Source organism: Papaver somniferum, chromosome 9 (genome assembly GCF_003573695.1).
Source record: "Papaver somniferum cultivar HN1 chromosome 9, ASM357369v1, whole genome shotgun sequence".
Taxonomy (NCBI): domain Eukaryota; kingdom Viridiplantae; phylum Streptophyta; class Magnoliopsida; order Ranunculales; family Papaveraceae; genus Papaver; species Papaver somniferum.
The window spans coordinates 65,050,200-65,060,683 of record NC_039366.1 but is presented as its reverse complement, the minus strand read 5'-3'; the positions used below and the strand labels follow the sequence as shown (position 1 = coordinate 65,060,683).

Genomic DNA, 10,484 nt, shown 5'->3' with positions numbered 1-10,484 from the left:
GATCATGTCACATCACTAGAGTATTATACAATATGTACAGTACATACAGCTTCGCAGTTATGTTTTCAATATGCACGACTTGAAAGATATGTTAGGAATGAAACAATTCAAGTCAATATTACTAACCTCAAGTGGAAGGATGATGTCGTCGTTGTAGTTCTCTCTTCTTCACATTCTTCAGGTCTTCGGAGTAATACTTGTATGTCTCAACATTCCTAGACTTTCTAGTCTAACCTAAACAAAGTTGACTCTATTATTTAATCAAGCGACTCTAAATGAGTTTTGCATCACTAAAATATGACAACCAAACTTGACATACCAACGCTTGGTGAGTTCAACCGAGCTATGCTCTAACAACTACAATCATGAGTAAGATGTGAAATTCTCTTTTGAGAGCTTTAAAAACTTCAAGAACCATTCCGAAGAAGATTTTGTTTCTCACAAACCATATTTCCACCATGGTGCAAAAATAGCTAGTTCATAATTTTATCTTAACAGGGATCTTGTGTTTATCGAAAGAAAGAATGTTAATAACTGATAAACTGTTGAGACCATTTCAGTAACTGATGGCCGAACTTAGTGCCATCCTAATTTGCATGTCAAACGTAACATCTAGAAGATAAATCGAAACCCCTCTTCTTAAAATTCACGTAAGTTGCATAAAAAATTCTAGTTATCTTCCAAATATTGCTGACAATAAAAAATATAAACACAAGGATTCCAAATATTTTTGTACCAGTGAAGCTTAGCATATCTAACTCTGATTTTTTCGATGGTATTAGCCACTAAGAAATTCCCAGGCTGAGCACCATAACATATCTTCTTATCTTCATTATAAAGAACAAGTAGACCAGATAAGGAATCTCCCAATGATAATTCACAATTAGCTGACTTACTTGCATATCTTTATTCTTAGCTACGTAACTATTATCAAGGAAGTAATAAGAAATGGGATTCACATGAATCCATGAATCATATCACACTAAATTAGACTCATGAATAACCCACTTTAAACCAGGCTATACTGACAAATGTCTGTAAAATGAATTCCAATTACCATTTTTATCTCTAAATATGGAAATATTTTTCGAATCAAAGTAAATTTGTAAGGGTTTTTTAATAGTTGCTTTTCTAACGTCGGTCAAAATAATAATAATTTTTTTCAAACAGAAGGTAGATTTACATCACTAATATATAATACTGCTGATGTTATCGATTACTCTTTCGGTTTGAGCCAAGTTTTACATTACATGGACTTTGATTGGGTTATGCCAAATTATATTGGCTTGATTATTAATAGATGAAAAGTTAAAAGTATAGCTCCCAGATGCGAAGCTTTGTGACGAGTTCTTCTCGTGGCCATCAGTAAGAAAATTTGGAAATGCAGGAACAAGTTCAACTTTTAATAGGGTCAGCTCCGATGTGCTAGAAAGTCATCAAGAAAGTGAGGGCTCAAGCTTATTTCTAATGTAAGAACGCTGATCTTCTTAATGGCATATCTCTAAACATGGTGAAATCTGATTGAGACTAAGTTTTGTAACTTAATCTCTTTTAAGGATTCTTTTTCCTATAAATTTGTCACTTTTTTTTTTATTTTTGAGGTCTTTTACCAATTAATTTTCTGGATGTTTCTGTTAGTTTTAGGCCTGTCATGTAAAGTATGGGTGATTTTGTATGCTCACTTCTTATAAGTTTTTCCAATATATCTCGATCTTTATTGAGAAAAAGAAAAGGTCTCATGGCACATAGAGTTGTATAGATACATGAAAAAATGGTTTTACACGGTCCTTGTTGTTACGGTGGTTCAAGCAATGTGTTTCATGCCTTCCAAATTGAGAAAAGTGGACCCTAGCAAGAAGTACACTGGATATTCATACAAGATTACAAGCAAGAAATCCCCAAAAATTTCATACCAGATTTTAGCCAGTACAATCTTTAGAAAGCTAATTGGTTCATCTGAATTTCATCTATTAAAAGAAAAGATTAAAAAAATATGCCTTTCCCACCATTAAAGCCAGTTATTTCTAGTGGCAGTAGTTGAGATGAGAGATGAGATGAGAGTGGAATCATCAGCACAGTCGTATTTGCTTCTTCTTTCTTGTTTTTTTTTGTTTTTTTGACCGAAAATTTTATTGAGATGGACCAAAAAAATTACTCCATAACAAGTTTATTGAGATGACTAAAAAATTATAATAAGAGAAGCCCAGAAAGGTCACAAAAAACCGACAGAAAGCCCAACAAAAAAGCAGAAAAGAGATCAAATCCCAAAAAGGAATCACAAAGAAATAAACGGCCTAGCAAAATCTGAAGTATCATAAGGTCATTCAAGTCTTTGTCAGAGAATCATGTGTGTCTTGAAACTGAATGACCTGACCTCTCCTTGGGCCTGGAACCTTTCTTCTCAAAATGATTTATCGAGAAATTGGCTTCTCTGAAGCTACGTCAGATTTTCAAGTAGCGAATTCGAGAAGTAGCGTTTGTTTATCTTGCTTGAATAAACAAAAGTATCTTTCTAGAACTGAACCTGGTAATTACGACATTAGAATCAGACTCAACTAAGAATTTCATAATTATGTATTGTATTTCCCATTCAATGGCTTTAATTATAGCAAGAATTCCAGCTACATAGTTTGATGCTATCTCCAGACACCAGTTTTATCGTAGACAGAGGAACCCAAATTATCCCTGTAAATGAACCCACAACCTGCCATTCCTGAATGACAATTAGAATCACTATTAACTACTGTAACACCCCAATTCAGCAGGTACGGCTCGCTGGATGGAATATAGTAATGGTTTGATCTTTATTAACATCGAGGCCATTTCAGCACAATTGGCTCCAAAGTTTGTACTGCAGTTAAGCGTGTTCGGGAGGGAGTAATCCAAGGATGGGTGGCCTCCTGGGAAGCTGTTTCTGGATGAACGCAACGGTTCCCATTGAAGTCCCACACTGCCAGCTAACCGCAATGTCTAAGTGAGGACGTTATCAGTGGAGGTTCAAGTCATTACAAATGGTATCAGAGTCGACGAAGGGGCACCTGCCGAGGATGAGAAGGTACGTTGGTCGGTTGGTCCATGTACTTGTTTATGAGGGTTAGGGGACGTCGGAGATCTAGGATTCCAGAGTCGAGGACGGCTCCAATTTAAGGTGGTGGTATTGTAATACCCCAGCTCGGTAGGTAGGGTTCGCCGAACGAAATGTAAGTAGTGCTTTGACCTTTACAAGCACTGGGGCTTTTTCAGCATAATTGGCTCCAAAGATGGCAAAAAACTCTGCAGTTAAGCATGTTCAAACGCGAGTGATCTAGAGATGGGTGACCCCCTGGGAAGCTTATGTTGGATGATTGCAGTAGTGACCGACGAAAATCCATCAGTGCCAGATAACTGCAGTGGTTAAGTGGGGACAATATTGGTGGAGGGTCGAGATATTACAATTACATCAAATAAGTGTAACAGTAGGATCAAGCAGACTAAAATAACATTCCAATACTTTTATTACCTTCAAGCAGACTAACGGTAGGATCAGCTGAATGTTGAAGATCTTCATAATACATATCTCATAATTGAAATTTCACATACAACCTGTTAATGTGAATACTTCCATCATGAGTCACTTAGATAATTATATTATGATTATTTATATATGGATTGAGTAATATCTTGAAACACGCGTTTAATCTTTGTACACCAAATCTCCACAAGTCATAAAAAGGAATCAAGAATTCACGCTTATTTGATAATAAAACTTTTATATTTGCAAAATTCTAGGAATATCAGCAAAAAATAGGGTTCTATAAATGAAAGACACCTCTAAGCCACTTTTAAAGAATTTGACTAAAGTTACAATGCTACAAAATATGATCCAGGGATTGCTGAGCAGCAGTACAAAGATGTCATTTAAAAACAAATTTTACACCTCTTCTTTAAAGGTTCTAATTTGTTGTACAAATACCTCTTGCAAATTTCTAAAAATCGAAGGGTGTATTCATCTTTTCCGGAAAAATTTGAAGAAATCTAGACTAGGACACTTGAATCTTACCTTGTTATAGGAATCAGAGACAGTCAAGCATCCAGAACTATTACCACTCCAAATTATTTTGTCTTCAAACATAAAAATAACAGGAGCAATCATTGAGCTGCAAAGTGGCAGAAATAGGCCATTGACTATCATGAATCAAATCCTGCACTTTCATATATATTCATGTTTTTACGAGAAATATCAACATTATCTCCTAAGAACCAAAGAAGGGTGTAATCTCATAGTCATTTATCATTCCAAACTGAAAAAAAAACTACCAAAGCCATCTAACCACCTTGTTTCATCGTCCAAAATGTGCATGATCCTTTTGATGCCTAGCCAGATAGTAGATTTTCTATAATGCGAAATCCACTTATTATTTTCACCTTGAAACATTGCGAGTTCGACCGAGCAATGCTCTAACAGACACACTAGCCATTGAGAACTTCCCAGACTAAACACCACACAATATCATCTTATCTTCATTACAAAGAACATACATATCATATGAGGAAATAAAAGGCACCATATCTTCAGGAATCTTCCAACGACAATTCACAATTAGTTGGCTTACTTTCATATTTTTGTTCGGAGCTATATATCTATTATCAGGGAAGTAATGAGAAATGGAATTCACATGAATCCATGAATCGCACCACACTGAAATAGACTCACTAGAACGAATAATCCACCTTGTATTTTCTTACAAATCACGAATAACCCACTTCAAATTAGGCCATATTGACGACTGTCTGTGATATGGAATCCATATCATTATACTTGAAAATATTCTTCGAACAAGAATAAATTTGTACAGGGTTCTTTAATAGTTGTTTTTCTAATGCCGATCAGAAAAATAATAATCTTTTTTTTTCTAAAGGTAGATTTACTTCACTGATATATGATGTTGTTGATTTTGTTGGTTACTCTTTCAGTTTGAGCCAAGTCTTACACTACACGTACTTTGATTGAGTTATGCCAAGTTGTATTGGCTTGATTATTAAGAGATGAAAAGTTAAAAGTCTAAATTCTAGAGGCCAAGCTTTGTGGCGAGTTCTTCTCATGGCCATCACTCGGACAATTTTGAAATGCAGGAATGAGTTAATTTTCATTAGGGTCAACTCCGATGTGCTACAAGTCATCAAGAAAGTGAAGGCTCAAGTTTACTTCTCGTGTAAGAAAGCTGAGCTTCTTGATGACATATCTCTGAACTTTATGAGTCAATTTTTGTAACTTAATCTCTTTTGAGGATTTTTTTTTCCTCGGGGTTTATCTCTTTTTGATATTTGAGGTTTTTTGTAAGTTTAGTCTGCTTGGTGTTTCGTTAATTTTAGGTCCTCATGTAAAATTTTGGTGATTTTCTTTGCTTACTTTTAGCAAGCTTTTCTTGTAAGTTTTTCCATTATATCCAATCCATAATGAGTAAGTTTTTCCATTATATATCCATACTGAGAAAAAGAAAAGGTCTCATAGCACATAGAGTTGTATACATACCATGAAAGATTTACACTATCCTTGTTGTTAGAGTGGTTCAAGGAAAGTGTTTCATGCCTTTGAAATTGAGAAAAGTGGACCCTGGAAAGAAGTACATTGGATATTCATACAAGCAAGAAATCCCCAAAATTTTCATACCAAAATTTAGCCAGTCACAATCTATAGAAAGCTGATTGGTTCTTGTGAATTTCATCTATTAAAAGAATAGATTAAAAAATATGCCTTTCCCACCATTAAAGCCATTATATATTCTCCATAAAAACAGATTTATAACTTTTCTCTTAACCCATGTGGTTGGTGCCTTGGTGGTGGACCTAGTCCCACTCCCAAGAGGTCTAAAGTCTAAACCATATAAGAAGTACCCAACTTGCCATTAATTTAGATTTCATTTAGCTTAATCTACATGTAGACCCAACAATAATTCAACATCATTGATTTCGTTTTTCTTCCACAAATACAAAGAGTATGACATTAGAAAAATGGGGTAAAGAGAATGACACTCAGAGAGGCACAGTTCGAGAATGTTTAATGAATTATGTCAAGGTTTACACATTCACAAATCTTTCACTACGATTATAATATCAACATCTCATAATTTTACCAACTCTGTCGTTGTAGTAGGTTTTTCCATTCGGCACGTTTCTTTGTATTCATCCGCATTTGACATTAATCTTTCGAACCGTATTTAGGCAAGCAGTATCTTACACGAAACGGATGATGATGATCTTCTCAAATTCCATTGAGAAGTATAGTTGTTTTCAAGAAAGTAAATACATTATTAGGTTGATTAATTAGCTAGGACCCAAATGGTGCTCTATGAGGAATACCTTTTCTTCTTCTACTTGTTGGAGTGGTGTTGATATTTGTAGCTGCAATTGGGGATTTGAATGGATACACATTTTGTTTTTGTTGTTGTTTTGTACTCTCCTCATGAAATTCTCCTTCCTTTACTTCACGCTTTCTTTCATCTACCACAAAACTTGCATTTCTATTCTTCCTCATTCCCACAACCTAAAAAAAAAAATAAGGAAAATTAAAAAAAAATTAAACAAAAATGTAAATAATGACAATGTAGTGATGAATTAGTTTAAATCAAGGAGGTTTAGTTTACCTTACAACCCAAAGAGCAAAATCTGCATGAATCTAACAAAGTTCTACCACAAATCTCACAAATGTGAGAGCCTGCTGTTGATGATGATCCTCCACTGGTACTACCACTTCCTTTACTAATACCTCCTCCTCCTTTTGGTTGAGGTCTTTCATTAAGGAACAAAACCCTTGCACTGTTTATAACATAAGTCTGAACTCCATCAATGTCGAAGAATTTCTCTATCTCACTAACTCTAACAACTTCATGATATGATGATCTCCTTATCTGATCAAATCTCCATTTTTACAAAACACAAAAAAATTAATCAAAATTTGTAAGAAATCAAAATTATCATCATAATGAGATGGAAAGAAAGACACAAACAACAACATACTTGAATAACATTATGATCTTTATGATCCGCGGAACGGCAACAAAAGCAAAATGCGGCATCAAGATTGCAGTCCACACAATACATATTACATTCATTCCGAGCAGCGTCTTCGTGAGATCGACATATAGAGAAGAAATTTGTTGTCGACAACAATGTCTCTAACCACGGTGGAATCAACATTGTCGATTCCGACACCAACTCATCACCCTGCAACATTTCACATTTTAACAACATTTTTCTGCAATTTCTTTGAGAAGAAAAAAATACATAGCAAGAACATAAATGTGGGTACACATACTATCTTATCTATCTATTTCATTACAATGTTACCATTTTTCGAGGTTTGCGAGTCGACGGACGGAATTGAATGCGCTCAGAACAACCGATCCACTATCACTGACTGAATTTTCTTGGTGGCTCAGAAACGGAGAAAATCATAAATGTGGAGGTACCAGAGAAAAAGAGAAGAAAAATGCTGAACAGCACAGAACTTAGAAATTCAACCAACAACCAAGGGTTTCATTTGTTTTCTCTAGGACTAGTAATACTACTACTAGCTAGAAGTCAATTAGGGAACTTGATCATCGTAGGGATGAGACTGATTGTGATGGGGTTGAATTGAATAACAGCCGTAGGATTAAAAAGATGGTATAGTGGATTAGGAAATTTGGGGGAATTGGTTTTTTCTTTTTTTGGCGCTTTACGCAAAACCTTTCTCTTTTTTATATAATTTGGCTTTTTCTTTGCGTCTGTTTGGTTAAGCCTCCTCACTCACAACTCACAGGGTCGGCAAAAGCCAACTTGATTTTAGGGTTTACAAAATGATGCCTGTTATTGTTTGGGAGTGACGTCATTTCCACGTGGGCTTCAGGGGTGCCAGGTGGCGGGATTTGGTTAGACAGTTTTTATGTGTGAAAAGGACCTATACCTGCACTTTACAGTAGTGATGAATTCGCTGGCGGAACGCCACCAGGCGTTTCAGTTTGGGTTTCCAGCAGTGCGAAACTTTGCCGGATTGTCGGATAACTTTTTTCTGTTTCAGACATTCTTCATTTGTTATTGTTCGTGAAGCTTTAGTCATAACCCAATTATTATCTTGGTCCATAGTGACCGCGTTGTCGATGAATTTTGCGCTCACATCACTGAATTTATCACTCAATGACTTTACCACGTTACTTCAGACTATAGTGACATATGTAGTCATTATCTGATTACTTTAAATCACCAAAGCACTTAAAATCCGTATTTTCTTAGCTCTATGCAAACAATTGCAAAGAAAGGGAGGAAATAATGGCTTGAAGGTAAGGTCATTACCAACCGACTTTCCCTCTCAGTCTACTGAAAGAGAAAGTTGCCAAAACCAAAGATATAGAATTCCACATTTAATAGACTTTATTGCGTGCAGCATGCATATATAGAAGAGTAATGGTTGGACCTTGTTCGCCTTGAGGTTAAGGGCCACAAACTTTAACCAGCTGCTGAGGTAGTCCAGCAGTGTGACTAGATTCTGAATCAAAAATGTCACGAAGAGAACGATTACTAACATTGAGTTCCATCAAAATCAAAATGTTGCGGGTACTCAGTGTACATAGTTTGAAGGATAAATCCAACAAAAATGTTCTGTTGAGGTTGGACTTATATTGCCGACGTATACGACATGTTACTTCGTTATGGGCTTCATATAGATGAGCCTCTGTTTGGGCCAACCCTGGCCTCACAGTGACAGAAATGGCTACGCCTAGTCGCCTCAACTTCATGGCCCTAAACGACCAATTAGAAGAAAGTTCAACTTCTAAAATTGCGAAGGTTAAAAAAAATTGGTGCTGCCCAGGCTCGAACTGGGGACCTTCAGTGTGTAAGACTGACGTGATAACCGACTACACCACAGCACCAGGTTGTTACAAAAACCGATTGCAAACTATAAGTTCAGCAGTAATCAAAATCTTCACACCGACACCAAGTTATGGATTGACAAGTATGCTCAAAACTGCCCATCAATCAATTGCATAGGCCAAAGCAAAAGACAAAACAAGAACGATATTGAGGAAATTAAGTGCATCTGATGGACGGAAGCAATAATATGATAGCAACATGTGCTGGAAAGGAAACTGAATAGATGTTTATGATCATCATATCATCACAAATTTAATAAACTATAATATCCAAATGAACAACATTCACCAGTTAAGCTGGCATAATTCATAATTGTGACACACCAAATTTGGACACAAATGGGTTCGCAAAAGGCCGGTAAATAAACATTATGTTGCTCACAATTTTCAAACCAAACTGTGTGATAGTTAGAGCATGAACTAGAGACTCATGTCATGATCCAAAAACAATAGGGACATGGGAACATGTCCTTCATACCTTAATTTTCCCAAGTCTCTAAATGAAATTACTGACACGAGAACATGTTTTGAATTCCCAAGTACAAGAGGTATGAAGATTTTTAACTTTTTAAGTCAAGTGGAAGACTTAATGTAGAAGGACCATGAAGATTGATAGATAAGAACATGGACCATGTGTCCCTTGATGTGATTATTGGACTTCTGATATGTGCCAAATTTCCTTTTCTAGGTTCTGGACACACAAATGTCTTGACCAAACCTCATAGGCTTGGCCTCAAATGAATAGATAGATTTCAACTTTTATTTTGTCAAAATATAGGGTGAACCATGAACACGATTGACAATTGAATCGATTGTTTAGCTTTTCCTACAGGATAGGGCAATTTCAACCTCAAGAATAATGGTGCGCCACTCTATAGCGGATTTCCAGAAAGCTGTTAGAAAATATACCAAGTGACAATACAGGAGACAAGTTAGTATACACAATGTTAAGTAAGAAACAACCAAGATTACAAGTACAGGAAATTTAGACTTTGTAAATATTTCACAGTGGCATTTTCACAAACACCTTTGTGACCCCTAAAACTGTATATTGATGTTCGTTCATTCTTGTGATTTGCTTAGAATTATTGTTTGTCTGACCACACACAAAAAATGATTTTGTTTTTAGGTCCCAAAGCCATAACAGCAAAGACAATATTCTTCCATGCTGATAAAATATGTGCATGATATATACCGCATAAAATGACGAAAAAACAAGAAAAAGAAGATGGTTAACATGATGGCATCAAATCAAAGCTTGTGGGGTTACATACGTTGCTGCCATGAAGACCCACCACTTGATCACAGACTCACAGTTGCCTGCAGTTTTAATGGAAAAAAGATGAACTTTTAATGGGATCATCTAAAAACTAACTCTGAAAAGGATGAACAAATTCTGATTGCCCCTCTCACGATATCCACACACACCATAGATAGAGTAGATAACAAAAAGAGATTCATATCTTCGGACTTTTAGCTAATTGTTTCTAGTGAAAGTTTTTTTACTTTCTCACGGATTTTTGCAACAGCGTTGTTCCATCATTCATCCTTGGATAGAGATAGATCACAGATTCTTAGAAAAGTCATAGAGCTTTA

General features: G+C 35.8%; 1 protein-coding gene and 1 non-coding gene across 3 annotated transcripts; both read right to left on the bottom strand.

Moving 5' to 3' along the window:
- Positions 1 to 5,907: 5,907 nt before the first annotated feature.
- On the bottom strand, positions 5,908 to 7,492 carry LOC113314181. Of its 2 annotated transcripts, XM_026562948.1 has the most exons (4): positions 7,327 to 7,492; positions 6,997 to 7,203; positions 6,624 to 6,887; positions 5,911 to 6,523 (listed from the first exon to the last, which is right to left on the bottom strand). In XM_026562948.1, the coding sequence occupies exons 1-4, from the start codon at positions 7,327 to 7,329 to the stop codon at positions 6,308 to 6,310; spliced, it is 690 nt and encodes a 229-aa protein (XP_026418733.1). In that variant the 5' UTR covers positions 7,330 to 7,492; the 3' UTR covers positions 5,911 to 6,307. The 2 variants fall into 2 exon arrangements, with proteins under 2 accessions (XP_026418734.1, XP_026418733.1); XM_026562949.1 differs by lacking the exon at positions 7,327 to 7,492 and having other exon boundaries at positions 5,908 to 6,523; positions 6,624 to 6,897; positions 6,997 to 7,060.
- Positions 7,493 to 8,814: 1,322 nt separating this feature from the next.
- TRNAV-UAC lies at positions 8,815 to 8,888 on the bottom strand. The gene has a single exon. It is a non-coding gene; the product is annotated as a tRNA-Val (tRNA).
- Positions 8,889 to 10,484: the final 1,596 nt, after the last annotated feature.

Bases quoted from the DNA above. Each gene is read 5' to 3' on its own strand.
- LOC113314181 (XM_026562948.1), bottom strand. The intron at 6,888-6,996 runs GTATGTTGTTGT...AGATTTGATCAG, and splicing joins AAGATCATAATGTTATTCAA to ATAAGGAGATCATCATATCA. The intron at 6,524-6,623 runs GTAAACTAAACC...TTTTTTTTTTAG, and splicing joins TTTGCTCTTTGGGTTGTAAG to GTTGTGGGAATGAGGAAGAA.